The sequence below is a fragment of the Schistocerca piceifrons genome, chromosome 2 (genome assembly GCF_021461385.2).
Source record: "Schistocerca piceifrons isolate TAMUIC-IGC-003096 chromosome 2, iqSchPice1.1, whole genome shotgun sequence".
NCBI classification, from domain to species: domain Eukaryota; kingdom Metazoa; phylum Arthropoda; class Insecta; order Orthoptera; family Acrididae; genus Schistocerca; species Schistocerca piceifrons.
In genome coordinates this window covers 1,024,159,091-1,024,178,965 of record NC_060139.1, presented here as the reverse complement: position 1 = coordinate 1,024,178,965, position 19,875 = coordinate 1,024,159,091, and the positions used below count along the sequence as shown (strand labels likewise).

General features: G+C 40.7%; 1 protein-coding gene across 2 annotated transcripts in view; it reads left to right on the top strand.

Annotated features, from left to right (window-relative positions):
- LOC124777123 (androgen-induced gene 1 protein-like) overlaps positions 1-17,486 on the top strand; it is a 213,520-nt gene extending 196,034 nt beyond the window's left edge. For both annotated transcript variants that reach the window (XM_047252409.1, XM_047252410.1), the window contains exons 2-5: positions 5,025-5,162; positions 9,210-9,427; positions 9,570-9,721; positions 16,793-17,486. In XM_047252409.1, coding sequence (XP_047108365.1) covers positions 5,025-5,162; positions 9,210-9,427; positions 9,570-9,721; positions 16,793-16,842 — 558 coding nt within the window. In that variant the 3' untranslated portion in view covers positions 16,843-17,486. The remainder of the gene's footprint in view (positions 1-5,024; positions 5,163-9,209; positions 9,428-9,569; positions 9,722-16,792) is intronic.
- Positions 17,487-19,875: the final 2,389 nt, after the last annotated feature.

The window sequence follows — 19,875 nt, the reverse complement described above, 5'->3', positions numbered from 1 at the left end:
TGGGATCCCATCATCATCATCATCACTGTCCTGTTATGGCAAGGCGCGCTGTTCCCCATTGCTACTTTCATTCATACGCTTAGTAAGTTAGCTTCGTTTAGCTACGCGTGAGGTGGTGTAAAGTGCGACATGGTTGATCGGAAACGAGTGATTTGGAGTAATGAATCACGCTGTACCCTATGGAAATCCGGTGGATGAATTTGGGTTTTGCGAATCCCTGCAGAACGTCACCTGCCATCATGTGTAGTGCCAAAAGTGAAGTACGGAGGAGGTGACGTTATGGTATGGGGATCTTTTTCGTGTTTAAGACCTAGTCCGCTTATTGCACTTAAGGAAATGCAAAATGCGGAAGGGTATCAACACATTTTACAGCATTGTGCACCGCTTGAAGTAGATGAACAGTTCGGACATGATTGTTTCTATCAGCATGGCAATGCGTTCAGTTCACAAACCGGGCAGTGGTTTGTGGACGTCCGCATTCCCGTAAAAGGCTGGCCTGCCCAGAGTCCCAACCTGAAACCAATAAAATATTTTTGGAATGAGTTACACCGTAGATTTGCTCCAGACCCCACCGTCCACCTTCTTTGGTTTTGGCTCTTGAGAAAGACTGGGCTTCAGACATCGACGCCTCTTTCAAAATGTCCCCAGCGGAGTTGACGCTGTGATAAATACAATGATTTGACACATCTCATATCACTGTCCACCAATAGGGATCCGGATGCTTTTGATCAGGTTGTCCACGTTAGATCAACGTTTCTACAGTAGCAAGTGCGCAAGGAATTCAACACAAAATAGTATCCTCATGAATTCACATTTTCAAAAATGTGTTCACATTGTCATGTTGGACTACCTGGTTGGACAAAATGACACGCATTTACTCTTAGTTAATGACATAAAGATGCTACAAGTAATTGTCGTCATGGTCTTCAATCAGAATACTGGTTTGATGCTGCTCTCCATGCCACTCTATCCTGTGCGAGCCTCTTCGTCTTCGAATAACTACTTCAACCTACATCCTTCAGGGTCTGCTTGCTGTATTCATCTCTTGATCTCCCTCTACGATTTTTACACCCCCCCCCACCCCTACGCTTCCCTCCAGTACTAAATCTGCGATCCCTCGCTGTCTCAGAATGTGTCCTATCAACTGAGCCCTTCTTTTTGTCCAGTTGTGCCACAAATTTTTAGTCTCCCCAGTTATACTCAGTACCTCCTTAAGAGTTACGAGATCGTCCCACCTAATCTTCAACATTCGAAAGCTTCTATTCTCTTTTTGTTTAAACTGTTTATCGTACATGTTTCACTTACATTCATGATAACATTCCTTACAAATACTTTCAGAAAAGACTTCCTAACCGTTAAATGTATATTCAATGTTAACAAATTTATCTTCTTCAGAAATGCTTGTCTTGTCGCTGCCAGTCTACATTTCATATCCTGTATACGTGGGCCATCATAATTTTTTTTGTGCCCAAAGAGCAAAACTCATCTACTGCTTTAACTGTCTCGTTTCCTAATCTGATTCCCTTAGCATCACCTGATTTAATTCGACTAATTCCATTATCCTTGTTTTGCTTTTGTTGACTTTCATCTTACATCCTCCTCTAAAGACCCTGTCCATTCCGTTCAGCTGCTCTTCCAAGTCCTTCCTGTCTCTGATAGAGTTACAATGTCATCGACAAACCTCACAGTTTTTTTTTTTTCTTCTACCTGAACTTTAATTCCTTCTCCAAATTTTTCTTTGGTTTCCTTTACTTACTGTTAAATGTGCAGATTGAATAATATCGAGGATAGGCTACAACCCTGTCTCACTCCCTTCTCAATCACTGTTTCCCTTTCACGTCCTTCGACTCTTATGATTCCCGTCTGGTTTCTGGACAAGCTGTAAATAGCCCTTCGCTCCCTGTACCTTTAGAACTTCAAAGAGAGTATTCCAATCAACATTGTCAAAAGCTTTCTCTAAGTTTATAAACGCTAAAAACGTAATTTTTTCTTTCCTTAATCTGTCTTCTAAGGTAAGTTATAGGGTCAGTATTGCATCAGTGTTCCTACATTTCTCTGGAATCCAGACTGATCTTCCCAGAGGTCGGCTTCCACCAGTTTTTCCATCCTTCTGCAAACAATTCCCGTTAGTATTTTGCAACCATAACTTACTTAAGTGATAGGCAATTTTTTACACCTGTCAGCAACTTGTTTCTGTGGAATTGGAATCTTTGTGTGTGTGTGTGTGTGTGTGTGTGTGTGTGTGTGTGTGTGTGTGTGTGTGTGTGTGTGTGGGTGGGTGGGTGGGTGGGTGTTTCGCCTGTCTCGTAGATCTTGCACAGCAGATGGAAGAGTTTTGTCATGGCTGGGTCTCCCAAGTCTATCAATGGTTCTGAAAGAATGCCGTCTGCTCCTGGGTCCTTGTTTCGACTTAGATCTTCCAGAGCTCTGTTATGTTCATCTTGAAATGTCGTATCTCCCGTCTCATCTTCATCTACATCCACTTTCCTTTCTATAATATTGCCTTCAAATTCATCTCCGTTGTATAGAGCCTCTAGATACTCCTTCCACCTTTCAGCTTTCCCTCTTTGCTGTGGCTTAAAGGTTAGAAATGAGAATCTAACAAAGTAACTTTCTTTGTGAGAGATAGTACACATTTTATCTGCGAGCTGGTATTTTATCCCGAGTAAGGCATGACACACACAGAGCCAGATATGAAGTAGTGTTTGTGCAGTACCGACAGGACAGTATAGGTGATCATTTTTATATTTTTTTTTACGTAACATGTTCATAGTTTTATGTTGTAGTATAAACCGGTGACTGTTGGAGAGTATAACGCTGTGAATGACCGACTTCTAGACCAGCAGATTTATGAGAGATCTGCCGCAGTTGCCCAAAAAAGCTAAACTTCTATCAAGGGAAGACCTTGGACACATTTAGCTCATATTTCACCGATTACTTTTGCGATTTTTTTTTTTACCACGTAACTGTCGCCACACACAGTTTTTGAGAGAACCACCCCTAAGATTCATGGGGCGCAGTCAACTCAAAATTGACCGCATCGGCAGATAAGTGAAAATTGAGCACTTTCATTATCATGCAAGGGGTCCGCAAACTCATATGTTCCGAGAGATGCAGGAAAAAAGTCTTAAGACTACCACTTATGTTCCATACAGGCCACGCGCCGCTTGCCTAGCGACCAAAGCAAATGGCTGGGGGCGGAGGACATGTGTTAAATTTCTGCATGAAGTTAAGGCCGAATGCACATGAGGAACGAGTACAGTCACAATAACGTTGACTGGTGAGCGTACCATTTTCAGACTTGATCGGTACGCTCATGCAACATTATGCCTCCCCACACCAAAACACACAGATCACCAAAATGATGTTGTAGGACAATGCTGGACGCACACTCATGGAGAGAGGTGGGACCCCCAAATATTTGAAAAAGGTACACTTATCAGTCAGTGTTGTTGTGACACTGTTCTTCTTCCCCACGTGTGTCTCTTCTGGGGTGCATTCAGCCCTAACTTCGCTTTTGCGGATGACAATGCACGAATGCATCAAAAGGCGCAAGTGGAGGAGCTCTTGCAAACAGAGGATATTCGGCGAATGGACTGATCAGCACGTTCAAACGATTTAAATCCCACTGAACAAGTGTGGGATGCGGTGGGCAGACATATTGCGGCACCTCCACATGTATCGACATGCACCTCCACATGCCTCCAACAGACGTCAACTCCATTGCTGGAGCAATTGAATGTTCTACTACAAGAACTCCTTAGCACCCTTTCAGCTATCATAGGAGGACATTGCAGAAAATTCTGTGCCATCTGTGTTCTCACACCCTGTTAAGAAACTTGTCCCACCACTTGTAATGGCCAGGGGACCATCATGAACCGTGATGACTTCAGCGAAATTGTTGTTTGAATAAAAGTGTCATTTTTGTTCATCTCATTGCGTATTTCTTTTTTCTTGAAGTTACTTTCTGTGCTCTATTGCAGCAGTTCTTTCTATTTTCAGTCAAAATTTTAGAAAGCTATGTTACTTGGCAGTGACATATCGTGCGTCAGTTACTTCCTTCCTTTTTACTTATGCACATGGGTGTACGATATAAAAAGTCTTGAGCTAAATTAAGTTTCTCCAAGTAATAAGTTATCGAAATTATTGCGCTATTTCTGTCAAAGCCATGATGATTGAACTCTTGTGTCGCAGACAGTTTCCTTCCTCACTTTCCTCTTTTTATTAGAGAGAGAGAGAGAGAGAGAGAGAGAGAGAGAGTCACCGAAATTGTATATTTTAAAATCCACTATTAAAAAGTCAGTAAAAATCTGGATTGTCTCCCTTACACCCACCTTCGGCAATGACTTAAGATCTGGCTAAATCATTAACTGGTAACACAATTTTAAACGATATTAAAAGCCCTGAACATGCACAAGGCTATGTTATGCACAGTTAACACATGCTGTGCACCACACACTACAAGTTGAAGGGTATTAAAGGCAGACGAGATGTACAAGCTATCATCTGTTAGAATATGATAAGTACCTGGTTAAAGTTATTGAACCATTGAACATGTAATAGGGAACTTCAGCATTTGACAATGCTAAATATACTTAGGGATCATAACTAGTCATTTAAGAGACAAGTCAAGGTAGCAGTCTAATTTTGTCAATAAGAGTATATTAATGGTGACATGTAAAGCTTATCACAGTATCTTTCTATGTAGCAGTTTGTAGCAAAAGCCTACAAAACTGGATTCTACTGCACAACTGAGTAAGAAAACAATTAGACTGTACAGTAGACACAGCTACTTTCCTGAATAGCTCTGTCATGGTAACATTCTGTTTGACATCCTACAGTCCCACGAAGTAAAATAGCCAATTACATTTAGTGGTTATAATTTTCCTTGAATTTAAATTTGAATTAAAAGCAGCTATTTTAGATGTTTTCCTCACTTTAATGACAGAACTATTTCACCAATAAAAAATTACCTCCCTGAGCACATCTTCAGATTCAAATAATTAACTACTTCTTCTTTTCAGGTGTTACAAACTGTGTACTTCACGATATGTGTCATCAATGATCTCATTGGAACAAATGACTCTCATCCTAAGAAGACGCCATTCATTCGGAGTCTGAGAGATTTTATTCAGGCGTCTTTGGCTTTCCCACTCTCAACTGTAAGTAAATCATTGCATAATCTCTAGTATATTACCGATAACATTTGTTGCATTTAAGACATTGTGGAGGCTATGGAGTTGAGTTTTTTTATTAAGGAAAATTTAGCACGTATAATTTCAGCTTGCCATTAGACTGACGGTGACATACAGAAAAGGATTTCAAGCTTTTTAAACCAATGGTAACTTTGTTCAAAGAAAATGAGAAGATACAGAGGAAAAGATACTTTTTTAGAAAGTAAACTGGAATGTAAACATACATTCTTGATAAAGTGATATCAGACAGAATGAAACGGATGTTAATAATGGAATGGTACTGTGGGATCTGGCATGATGGTGAAGAGTGCAGTCTACAAGGAAATTTAGAGCTTCATACTCTTTTTTGTGATCATGATAAGAAGTAATCTACCTACAGTGCTTAAGACAAAGATGCAGTCTTTTGTCCCTACTTCTTAGAATCAATTATGGAAGTAAAAGGAAGGTACAAGATGGTGTTAAAATAAAAGGTGAAAAGATATCAATGAAAAGATTCCCTGATGACATTTTATCCTCAATGAAAGTGAGGTACTACTACATGATGTGCTGAATGGAATGAACATTCTAATGGGTATAGAATACGTATTGAGAGTAAATCAAAGAAAGATAAAAGCTGTGAGAAATAGCAGAAATGAGTACTGCAAGGAATTTAACATTACAATTGGTGGTTATGAAGCATATGAACTTAAGGAATTTTGCTACCTGTGCAGCAAAATAGCACATGACAGGTAGAGCAAGAAGGACATAAGAAACAGACTAGCACTGGAAAAAAAAGCATTTCTGGCCAAAAGAAGTCTATTAGTCAGGCCCAGATCTGGGAACGGGGGAGAGGGAAGGCAGGAGGGTGGGGTGGGGCAAACCAGGATATCTGCCCCAGGCAGCAATTTCAGGGGTGCCAAATTCATATTCTTGAAGAAAAAAACCTTTTCCCACAGAGTGCCTAGCATACAATGCATGTATTCATATGATTTTGAAACGCATCCCTGTTGGTTTTTAAGCATTTTTTAATACATTCTAAGAGATTTCTGAATGAATAATAGGTTGATTTTTGAATGTGATGTCTCTGCTAGGGGAATCCCTGTCGCATGTAGAAATAAAAAAAACTTTCCCACAGACAAAAGAGATGAGCTGAATAAACCCAAATGGGTGAATGCCAATTGCTATTTGTTATTGTCTTTGATTAGGTTTGTGAATGATTAGCATTTTTATAATTATTAACAAATCCATAGATTCAGACTACCAGAGTGGAAATAAATGACTAACAGGAACAATAGGTAAGAGAGATGACATGATATTGTCTCTGTGTAACCAAGAAAATTAAATTTTGACAGAATATTTTTGCCAGATTGTTACACTACTATGGTCCACTATAAAGTTTTTACCCCAGTTCAGAAATGTTGTAGTTCTGAGGCTTAAATTGAGGAAGAAATTTCTGAGGATGTACATTTGGAGCACAGCATTGCATGGTAGGAAGACTGGAACAGAAGAGAATTGAAGCATTTAGGATGTGGTGCCACAGAAGAATGTTGAAAATTAAGTGGACTGATAAGGTAAGGAGTGAGGAGGTTCTCTGCAAAATTGATGAGGAAAGGAATATGTGGAAAGCACTGACAAGAAAGGGGGACAGCATGGTAGGACATCTGTTAAGACATTACAGAATAACTTCCATGGTACTAGAGGGAGCTGTACTGTAGAGGGTAAAAACTGTAGAGGAAGACAGAGATTGGAATACATCCAGCAAATAATTGGGGGCATAAGCTGCAAATGCTACTCTGAGATGAAGAGGTTGGCACTACAGAGGAATGTTTGGTGGGCTGCATCAAACCAGTCAGAAGATTTTTTTAAATGGTCAAACAAGGATGATGTGGGAATTGGCTGCAGCCTCTGGAGTGACCATCCAAGCATTTGACTTAAGATACTTAAGGGAATGCCAGAAAACTTGAATCAGGGTAGGAGGATAGCTTGGTGAGTCACATGTAATATAGACTTTAGTACCAAGGCTGCAATGGAACAAAGGTGGTAAAAGGAAGAAAGAACTCAAGCAAATGGTAAACTGACATGAAAAACAAATAAGACAAAAAGGTATTAATAATAGATCATGAAAGCAAGAACAAAATCGCCTTTTCTTTGTCCTCTGCCCATTGCTTAGTAGTTTAGACTCTAGTAGTATCTCAGTCTACAGGCGTTTTGCACATATGATTCTACTACTACTACCACTACAAGTAATACTACCACTCTTACAGTTGGTGTAGGGACAAATAATTATAAATGTTTTATGTTGAATTATGCACAAGTATATACTTTATTATAGTATACACTTTATTTTATTATGAATAATTTGAATTTTTGTACAAGTTATAGCACTGTACATGAATTGTGTGTTGATCTACCAGGTCAGAACTATTTGCTACAATTTCTTATAAATATATGTGTGTTATTACTGAACTTAACACCAATTTAAATAGTCAATTTTTGTGTATTTTTAAGTAAGTGTGATAGCTGTATATGAGAAGCTTGGTTATTGTTAATGATAGATCATACACTCCTGGAAATGGAAAAAAGAACACATTGACACCGGTGTGTCAGACCCACCATACTTGCTCCGGACACTGCGAGAGGGCTGTACAAGCAATGATCACACGCACGGCACAGCGGACACACCAGGAACCGCGGTGTTGGCCGTCGAATGGCGCTAGCTGCGCAGCATTTGTGCACCGCCGCCGTCAGTGTCAGCCAGTTTGCCGTGGCATACGGAGCTCCATCGCAGTCTTTAACACTGGTAGCATGCCGCGACAGCGTGGACGTGAACTGTATGTGCAGCTGACGGACTTTGAGCGAGGGCGTATAGTGGGCATGCGGGAGGCCGGGTGGACGTACCGCCGAATTGCTCAACACGTGGGGCGTGAGGTCTCCACAGTACATCGATGTTGTCGCCAGTGGTCGGCGGAAGGTGCACGTGCCCGTCGACCTGGGACTGGACCACAGCGACGCACGGATGCACGCCAAGACCGTAGGATCCTACGCAGTGCCGTAGGGGACCGCACCGCCACTTCCCAGCAAATTAGGGACACTGTCGCTCCTTGGGTATCGGCGAGGACCATTCACAACCGTCTCCATGAAGCTGGGCTACGGTCCCGCACACCGTTAGGCCGTCTTCCGCTCACGCCTCAACATCGTGCAGCCCGCCTCCAGTGGTGTCGCGACAGGCGTGAATGGAGGGACGCATGGAGACGTGTCGTCTTCAGCGATGACAGTCGCTTCTGCCTTGGTGCCAATGATGGTCGTATGCGTGTTTGGCGCCGTGCAGGTGAGCGCCACAATCAGGACTGCATACGACCGAGGCACACAGGGCCAACACCCGGCATCATGGTGTGGGGAGCGATCTCCTACACTGGCCGTACACCACTGGTGATCGTCGAGAGGACACTGAATAGTGCACAGTACATCCAAACCGTCATCGAACCCATTGTTCTACCATTCCTAGACCGGTAAGGGAACTTGCTGTTCCAATAGGACAATGCACGTCTGCATGTACCCCGTGCCACCCAACGTGCTCTAGAAGGTGTAAGTCAACTACCCTGGCCAGCAAGATCTCCGGATCTGTCCCCCATTGAGCATGTTTGGGACTGGATGAAGCGTCGTCTCACGCGGTCTGCACGTCCAGCACGAACACTGGTCCAACTGAGGCGCCAGGTGGAAATGGCATGGCAAGCCGTTCCACAGGACTACATCCAGCATCTCTACGATCGTCTCCATGCGAGAATAGCAGCCTGCATTGCTGTGAAAGGTGGATATACACTGTACTAGTGCCGACGTTGTGCATGCTCTGTTGCCTGTGTCTATGTGCCTGTGGTTCTGTCAGTGTGATCATGTGATGTATCTGACCCCAGGAATGTGTCAATAAAGTTTCCCCTTCCTGGGACAATGAATTCACGGTGTTCTTATTTCAATTTCCAGGAGTGTATATGCAAGATTAGTTTTTGAATGCTACTTACCTTGTGATTTCTCTTCTAGTTTGTATGCTTGACTTTCTGGAGCCTATATGCAATTGACAGAGAACTAGTTTTTCCAAAAGCAGCAGATACATTTTTTCCATGGTGGCTCAATCATGTAATGCATTCCAACATATTAGTATTCTCACTGTTGGAGACAGTTGCTACATATCACAAGTATCCATCAAGATCAAAATGTTTGCTTGGTCTTGCAGTTTTCACAATTGTTTATCTTATATGGTAAGTAAGGATTGCAGTATCATGCAGCTTTTATTTATCTTTAATAAGTTCACACTTACAGTACATTAAAACTGCATATGTTTGGAAATAATGCACTTTTTACAGTGTTCTTACTGCAAATACTGAATTTGTATATTTTCAGGGTGCACATAATTTACTACCTCTCAGGTGAATGGGTCTATCCAGTACTAAGTGTCCTAAATGTTGCCCAGAGAATAGTATTTTTCCTCATACTGATGCTCTTATTTTTTGGGCTCTATTTCCTGGGAGAGGTACTCAACAATAAAGTATGGGGTAAGTAACAAAACATTTTCTTTAAAATCAAGATTTGAATCTGTCAGGTTAGCCATCCAAAATACAGGGTACTTCAGAATGAACATATTTGTAGCATTTATTACAGTCAACATAGATTTATAAATAAAACATCAAATGAAACTGCAATTTGATTTTTCTTACAAGAGCCAGATAGATCAGATGGTAGGTAGCAGAGGCACATACAAGATTCTTTATGAACCACCAAAGGTAAAAATCAAAAGGCTTCAGATTGTGCAAGTCTTGAAAAACAAGCTGTCATCTACCCCCTTTGAGACCAATTCAGCAGTTGAGTACAGCTCTGTTCAACCAATTATGTACTGAGGTACGCTGGTGAGGTGGTGCACCATCATGCTGCCACATAAAGTTCTGTGTTTCAGCTTCTTAAAATTGAGGAAAGAGCCATAGTTCTAAACATAAACATACAGTTGCTTCACCAAAAAAGAAAGACCCATAAACTTTCTGCCAGGATATGGCACAAAAAACATTCAATTCAGGGGAGTATCATGGGAACTGTACCATCTCTGGGCTTTAGCCAACCCTCAGTTGCGCACAGTGTTTGCTCACATTTTCACTTAGATGAAATACTGCTTTATCACGGAAGATGTCACGATCCAAAAAAATTATCATGCAGAAACATTTTGTTTGCAATGATGACCACGTAAATTGTAGTCTGTAGGCATTAGTGTTTGTAACAACTGCAAACAATAAAGACATAATTTTAAGTGTCTCCTTAAGTCACCACATAGACATCACTGGAATGGCTAATTCATGGCTAGCCTTCTGAACAAATTTCTTGGGGTTACACATGAGACTATCACTAATTCAACACATTCGTCCATCACTCTTGGTCATTCAACACTCTCCCCTTTGCACACAGGCGTAAAAACAAAACTTTTTGAGTTGGTCTTTCATTTGATGTATTATTTACAATTTCAGATTGAATGTGATAAATGCTGAAAAGCTTTATAAATTGTACATTTATTCTGAAACACCCTATGCTTCATATTATTCATGGACATGGTTAGACTGGCTTTTTGAAATGTGGAACTGGTTGTGAATAAATCCAAATGATTTTTGTCAACAAGCAAGGAGAGAGAATCATTTCCTCTTTATGTACTAAGTCTGCAATATCTTGTCTTTATTTAATAATGCTCCAGTTTTGGTGAAAATGATGTAGAGTTGGGGGTAGAGGATAATCTGTTTGAATGATAGAATGAAGGAATCATTTTTTTGTTCATTGATTTTTAATAATTATAGTCCCTTGAAAGGTCTGCTAAGACATCGAACGGTGTACTGGTGAATAGTCTGACCCCAGTAGCTGAGTGGTCGGTACAACAGAATGTCAATCCTAAGGGCCCGGGTTCGATTCCCAGCTGGGTTGGAGATTTTCTCCGCTCGGGAACTGGGTGTTGTGTTGTCCTAATCATCATCATTTCATCCCCATCGACACGCAAGTCGCCAAAGTGACGTCAAATCGAAAGACTTTCACCCGGCAAACTGTCTACCCGATGGGAGGCCCTAGTCACATGACATTTACATTTTTTTACTGGTGAATAAGAAAGGTGGTTGATTGTGTAACATGCCGTCATTAGATGATTGTCTTCTGGGTAGGAGTATTACTGTTGGGTGTCCCACATAAAACTGGTACACCTTATGTACCAATTTATCATCTTTAATCTAATTGACAGTGAAGTGGCACCACTGTCTTGAAATGCCCTTGGTCACCACTTCAAACATCTCTTATAAACAGGTAACTACATGTTTTTTAACTTCACTAATATCTATTCTTTTTTAGTTAGTTCATCGTTACTTGAATCTTGGGTGTGGGACATAATGGTTTTATGAGGGATACCCCGTATACAACAGTAATCTATATTGCATATTATTCCCTTAGTTATTGCATGCAAAGTACATCTGAGAAATGAGGAAAGAACATGATTGCGTAAGGGACAAACATTTTAAAATGAACTTCTCATAGAAAGTGTTGAAGACTTTTTATTTACAAAAATATTTTCACAAACAGCTGGGATGTGTAGCTCTCTAAGATGTACAGTAATTAGCTGCACTTGCATAGACTTTTGGTGTTAGCAACTGGCTATAAATAAAATGTGCTGTATGAATGTTATATCTGTTTATGGTTGCGAGAATGGATAGAAACAGTTTTTTTTTTTTAATTAAGTGTAATAATCTTGCACACTGTGTAAAGTCAAATGGCACTCAGTATTCTTGGGGCTCACATCCATCACATTCACTTCTTCCTTAATGATGAAGGTAATTGTAATATGCTGAAGCACTCGAGAACTAGGCTCGAATCAAGGCACAGCTATCCTATTCCCAGACTTATATAACACTGCAACAGACTAACAGATGTTTTGAATATAACTCTTTGTGTTAGTTATTGTAACAGAGGAACCCAGTGTTTTAACTAACTCTTCCTTTGCTACTTGGTAGAATAATTTTATATTTAATGTAACTGCAAAATGCACTACTATTTAGCTTTGAAACAGTCAGTTTCCCATTTTTAGCCTGAGTATGAAGCATGTGTATCTTATTTCAAAATATCAATATAATGGAAGGAAACATTCCACGTGGGAAAAATTATATATAAAAACAAAGATGAGGTGACTTACCGAACGAAAGCGCTGGCAGGTCGATAGACACACAAACAAACACAAACATACACACAAAATTCAAGCTTTCGCAACAAACTGTTGCCTCATCAGGAAAGAGGGAAGGAGAGGGAAAGACGAAAGGAAGTGGGTTTTAAGGGAGAGGGTAAGGAGTCATTCCAATCCCGGGAGCGGAAAGACTTACCTTAGGGGGAAAAAAGGACAGGTATACACTCGCACACACGCACATATCCATCCACACATACAGACACAAGCAGACATATTTAAAGACAAAGAGTTTTGGGCAGAGATGTCAGTCGAGGCAGAAGTGTAGAGGCAAAGAAGTTGTTGAAAGACAGGTGAGGTATGAGTGGCGGCAACTTGAAATTAGCGGAGATTGAGGCCTGGCGGATGACGAGAAGAGAGGATATACTGAAGGGCAAGTTCCCATCTCCGGAGTTCGGATAGGTTGGTGTTGGTGGGAAGTATCCAGATAACCCGGACGGTGTAACACTGTGCCAAGATGTGCTGGCTGTGCACCAAGGCATGTTTAGCCACAGGGTGATCCTCATTACCAACAAACACTGTCTGTCTGTGTCCATTCATGCGAATGGACAGTTTGTTGCTGGTCATTCCCACATAGAATGCATCACAGTGTAGGCAAGTCAGTTGGTAAATCACGTGGGTGCTTTCACACGTGGCTCTGCCTTTGATCGTGTACACCTTCCGGGTTACAGGACTGGAGTAGGTGGTGGTGGGAGGGTGCATGGGACAGGTTTTGCATCGGGGGCGGTTACAAGGATAGGAGCCAGAGGGTAGGGAGGGTGGTTTGGGGATTTCATAGGGATGAACTAACAGGTTACGAAGGTTAGGTGGACGGCGGAAAGACACTCTTGGCGGAGTGGGGAGGATTTCATGAAGGATGGATCTCATTTCAGGGCAGGATTTGAGGAAGTCGTATCCCTGCTGGAGAGCCACATTCAGAGTCTGGTCCAGTCCCGGAAAGTATCCTGTCACAAGTGGGGCACTTTTGTGGTTCTTTTGTGGGGGATTCTGGGTTTGAGGGGACGAGGAAGTGGCTCTGGTTATTTGCTTCTGTACCAGGTCGGGAGGGTAGTTGCGGGATGCGAAAGCTGTTTTCAGGTTGTTGGTGTAATGATTCAGGGATTCCGGACTGGAGCAGATTCGTTTGCCACGAAGACCTAGGCTGTAGGGAAGGGACCGTTTGATGTGGAATGGGTGGCAGCTGTCATAATGGAGGTACTGTTGCTTGTTGGTGGGTTTGATGTGGACGGACGTGTGAAGTTGGCCATTGGACAGGTGGAGGTCAACGTCAAGGAAAGTGGCATGGGATTTGGAGTAGGACCAGGTGAATCTGATGGAACCAAAGGAGTTGAGGTTGGAGAGGAAATTCTGGAGTTCTTCTTCACTGTGAGTCCAGATCATGAAGATGTCATCAATAAATCTGTACCAAACTTTCGGTTGGCAGACTTGGGTAACCAAGAAGGCTTCCTCTAAGTGACCCATGAATAGGTTGGCGTACGAGGGGGCCATCCTGGTACCCATGGCTGTTCCCTTTAATTGTTGGTATGTCTGGCCTTCAAAAGTGAAGAAGTTGTGGGTCAGGATGAAGCTGGCTAAGGTAATGAGGAAAGAGGTTTTAGGTAGGGTGGCAGGTGATCGGCGTGAAAGGAAATGCTCCATCGCAGTGAGGCCCTGGACGTGCGGAATATTCGTGTATAAGGACGTGGCATCAATGGTTACAAGGATGGTTTCCGGGGGTAACAGATTGGGTAAGGATTCCAGGCGTTCAAGGAAGTGGTTGGTGTCTTTGATGAAGGATGGGAGACTGCATGTAATGGGTTGAAGGTGTTGATCTACGTAGGCAGAGATACGTTCTGTGGGGGCTTGGTAACCAGCTACAATGGGGCGGCCGGGATGATTGGGTTTGTGGATTTTAGGAAGAAGGTAGAAGGTAGGGGTGCGGGGTGTCCGTGGGGTCAGGAGGTTGATGGAGTCAGGTGAAAGGTTTTGCAGGGGGCCTAAGGTTCTGAGGATTCCTTGAAGCTCCGCCTGGACATCGGGAATGGGGTTACCTTGGCAAACTTTGTATGTGGTGTTGTCTGAAAGCTGACGCAGTCCCTCAGCCACATACTCCCGACGATCAAGTACCACGGTCGTGGAACCCTTGTCCGCCGGAAGAATGACGATGGATCGGTCAGCCTTCAGATCACGGATAGCCTGGGCTTCAGCAGTGGTGATGTTGGGTGTAGGATTAAGGTTTTTTAAGAAGGATTGAGATGCAAGGCTGGAAGTCAGAAATTCCTGGAAGGTTTGGAGAGGATGATTTTGAGGAAGAAGAGGTGGGTCCCGCTGTGACAGAGGACGGAACTGTTCCAGGCAGGGTTCAATTTGGATGGTGTCTTGAGGAGTCGGATCATTAGGAGTAGGATTAGGATCATTTTTCTTCGTGGCAAAGTGATACTTCCAGCAGAGAGTACGAGTGTAGGACAGTAAATCTTTGACGAGGGCTGTTTGGTTGAATCTGGGAGGTGTACACGATCAAAGGCAGAGCCACGTGTGAAAGCACCCACGTGATTTACAAACTGACCTGCCTACACTGTGATGCATTCTATGTGGGAATGACCAGCAACAAACTGTCCATTCGCATGAATGGACACAGACAGACAGTGTTTGTTGGTAATGAGGATCACCCTGTGGCTAAACATGCCTTGGTGCACAGCCAGCACATCTTGGTACAGTGTTACACCATCCGGGTTATCTGGATACTTCCCACCAACACCAACCTATCCGAACTCCGGAGATGGGAACTTGCCCTTCAGTATATCCTCTCTTCTCGTCATCCGCCAGGCCTCAATCTCCGCTAATTTCAAGTTGCCGCCACTCATACCTCACCTGTCTTTCAACAACTTCTTTGCCTCTACACTTCTGCCTCGACTGACATCTCTGCCCAAACTCTTTGTCTTTAAATATGTCTGCTTGTGTCTGTATGTGTGGATGGATATGTGCGTGTGTGCGAGTGTATACCTGTCCTTTTTTCCCCCTAAGGTAAGTCTTTCCGCTCCCGGGATTGGAATGACTCCTTACCCTCTCCCTTAAAACCCACTTCCTTTCGTCTTTCCCTCTCCTTCCCTCTTTCCTGATGAGGCAACAGTTTGTTGCGAAAGCTTGAATTTTGTGTGTATGTTTGTGTTTGTTTGTGTGTCTATCGACCTGCCAGCGCTTTCGTTCGGTAAGTCACCTCATCTTTGTTTTTATATATTATTTCAAAATATGTTACATGAAAAGTGTGTTTAATATGTAAAGAAGTCTACATTTTCTGCTATCGTCTGTGAAATTAAAACTTAGGTGACAGAATGGTTGAGATAATGGAACTGATTCAGGAGTGAAGAGTTTTGGTTTAGTGTGTTCTTGAAAGTACTTAAAGTGAGAGGATGGTTGCTTTGAGAAGGCTGATGCTGACGTCATTCCCCATTCTTGTCCAGTCTGAGCTGGGAGACATTTATGATCATCTTGTCATTGTTGGGATGCTATTCTACTTGGTAGGGTCAGAGTTTTTATTTCACCAATGAAATATGACATTAAGCTTAAATATTTTATGGTTTCTGATTTAGCAGAAAGAGTAATTCTCATAGAGTACATCATTGCATATAAAACAAAGGGCTAGATAATTTCAGATGTATGGCATGCTATAACAAACATCAGTCAGTGTAAATAAAATATGAACAGACAGCTCTCATTAAAATTTAACTTCCCTGTAAATCATACCATTTGTTTTAAAACATTTGCTGTGTACTGTTTGTAATTGAAGGACTGAACATGGTAGTTTCCTGAAATTAAGTGTAATTCATGTAGCCTACCACTAAATTTGGGGTAAGTAAGAGAGAGAGGCATGTGCAGCTATGGGTAGATTATTACAGTGAACCATCACTACTGGCTAATGTCCCTGTGATAGTGCTGATCCTAAGCAGAAACAAGGAACTCTCTTTAGTGCCCATCACTTTCATGCTATACTTTATATTTTTTAAAAGGTGGACAGACAGTTCCTAATTTCATTAAATTATTTATTTCAGCCTTAAGTCAATCTAGTAATGATGTACCATGAGCTCAAAACTGGTATTGATACTATTTGTGTAAGCTCAGGATGAACTGTAAGATAAAAAAAATCATTTTTGAGGTTTTAAGACAGAATAACTATCTGTGCATGCATAATTATCTTCGTGATAAACATCAAATCTGTCATTGTCAATCTTCAATGTATGTTTTTCTGACATTAATATACCATGTCTGTATTGTTTTCAGTCTCTTTATTAAATTTTTATCAAATGGGTTTCTGTGAAATTATGCAAATAAAATTCTCACTGTTGATAGAACTTCTAAAAAATGCCTGTAAGTCATTAGTTTTCAATCTGTTTTTCAGAAAGTGAGGTTGCAGAAGGTCAGAAGACAAGAAAAATGAAGAAAAAATAACCTTGGCAGCTTAACCACATTGTCTCCATTTCATCATCTCGTCAATGTTCAAAATATCATCATCAAAATACTTAATTTTGTACTGTTGAACATACTGAGAAATAAAATGTATTGTTATTTTTCATCCTTAATATTTAAGGGTGTACTATTATACATAAATTGTTACTGACAATAGAATTAGAGAAAACTGAAAAAAGCCTGTTGGCACGTAAACTGTAAACACGAAGGAAAGGAAAGCACTGGGACAAAGTCTGACTTGACTTGCAGTTGTTTCAGTTGTAGAAATTTGATCAATTTTAACATACTGGATCTTTCGAGCAAAACAATTTAAAGAGAGCCAAAATGTGACAATCATATCAACAACAGTAGCATGTTTATAGACATATGTAAAATAATAATAATTTTTTGAAATACGAGCAAATATGTGCTTTTTACTTAGCCTGATAGCATCTTATAATTAATTGATAATGAAATGTTTTAAAGCAATTGTCAGATGGTTACTGCTACCACTTCTAATTTACATAAAAACAGTTGCAAAAAGTATTTGTTCCAAAACGTCTAATGCTACAATACTTACTATTGTACAAAACAGTATTTGGCCTGTGAAAAACTCAGTTATTAAAAATAAAAGTCTTACTAAAGCTTGTGATTATTTTTTATTACTTCTGTTAATGTAAAAGAAAAGTTTTATACAGTGTGAGCATTAAATTTCACATCAAAAATCTGTCTTACACACATGTACAACATTTATATCTCTCACATATTACTAAACTACACTTATAAACTTCCCTTTACTTTATAACAGCCATGCTGTGAGATGAAGAAAATACAGTTGGCATATGGCTTTGGTTATCAGGCAAAGGAAATTACTTTTTCTATATAATAAAATTGTTTGTTCTTCTGACAGTTCCAATGCAATTATTTGCATTAAAGACTAGGCTTATACTGATGGAAGTGCATACCTGTATCAATGTTTGTAAAAGTAAAGAGAAAATTTTTAAAAAGATATGAAATAGAACTTCTAGATACTGCATATAGAAACTATTTACACTTTCAGAATGTCTTCAGTATTATTTAAACTGCACTTGTGATTACAGAGTGAGGAACGTAACTACCAACACTTTCTCCCACTGAAATGGTTGCACAACACAAATTTACTGAAGTGTAATCTTTGGTAGTTGACCTGCCTAATCATAATATAAGGCATTGTGTTAAGAGGGTAAGATTAAGAAGTACTGGAGTGTGAAAGCCCAAACATGTGAAATTTGAAAAAATAACTAGGTCAAAGAACATTTGCAGGACGAAAGTAGTAAATTGCACAATGTTGTAATTAACTCCATGTTTTGTAGTATTCTGCATTTATAGAGAACATTTCTGGGGTGTGATTTGCTTGGGCCTGAGTCCTTACCTCTTATTTTTCCATGAAATTCTGAGTCTACAATGATGCTGAGGTAAAATTCTTGAAAGAGTACCAGTTTACATTTTAAAATAGAGAGGTTAAGAGCACATTTTATGGTGATCCATAAGAGAGACAGTGCATTAAACTTCTAGGGTTGACTGATGAAGCTATAGATCAGTTTGAATTCCTGGTTTAGTCTAACTTCAAACTATTAAATACATTTACTTCTCACTGTTTGGGAAATATTATATATATATAACATATTGCAGAAGAACATAGGTCAACACTCAGATAGTACTGAGTTGGTATGAGATATATAATAGCTAAAAAAAAGAAACAAGGAATGCAAATTGGAACTTGGGTACTCTGAGGAAGTCCTTTCAACAAGTCATGATATCTAATTTACAAACCTCTTATTTTGCAGCAAATTCAAACATTTGTTCCAAACAGTACCTGAAGCTTACCTCACAGAATAATGCATGTTAATCGTATAAACTGTGAGTACACAGTGTGTCCTTCTCAAGTTGATTTGCACCACCATTTGCCTCCAGAACAGTAAGCATTGCGGCCTGTTGGTGGTTGAACTCACCGCCCAATCATCTTTGTGTAGATCTTCAGGGTCAGCGAACTCCCAGCATGATGCTGGTCATTAATCACAATCCCAGTGCCAGACTGACATATTAAGACTTGATTAACAATGCAAATCAGCTTAACTTCTGTTATCCTAGCCTGAAAAATGAAAATTAATGTTTTTGAGGGCAGTAATGTAAAGTAAAATTCTGACGTACATGTTTTATTACTCATTTTCAGTCCTTCCAGTTTTTTATAATTATTCTCAAGCCCTCTATCTTTATTCATCTCACTTTTTACCTGATGTATTCAAACAAGTGAGTACTATTAACTCCTGACTTGGTTACAGTATTGTGAAAAGGAAAGTTGCTTGCTACTCACCACATAGTGGAGATGCTGAGTCGCAGATAGGCACAACAAAAAGACTGTCACAAATATTGCTATCAGCCGGTAATGTCTTTGTCAAAATTAGATCACACACACACACACACACACACAGTGTTAGACTTCCTTACAATAATGACCAAGGGTTTTTCCTCCAACCTATTATATCTACATTTCAGCAACAGTAGATGCTGATAAAACTTCATAATTGATGCAATGATGTGGCAGAGGACATTTCAAGTCATCTATGTTGGCAAGGCTATGTGTGTGTACCTGCAAAACTGATAATATAGTAAGCATGTGGTACTTGAGAAAGTGTTGTGACTCGCCGATCTTTCAAAGGAGCCAATTGCGACAACAACCGATACATTAGACTTGAAATCCATGAAAGTAACAGAGACTTACATGTTTGTTCGTCCATGACATGAAATGCCAAGAAGTGCTGTCGAAGATGTTTTTCGTAATCAGACCAGTCTTGGGCCGTCTCGTCCGTCGTAAGGAGGAAAAGGAGGTAGAGACAACGATGAGAGATGCCCTGCATTTGATGCCACGACGAAATCATGAATCACATTTGTGAGAAACGTTTGCTGTTCTATGTGACCTTGCAATAGTTGCTCTAAAGTAGCCATGGAAACATGTGGGCCAACGATGGAAAAGAAAAATCCCATCCTCTTCGCCAG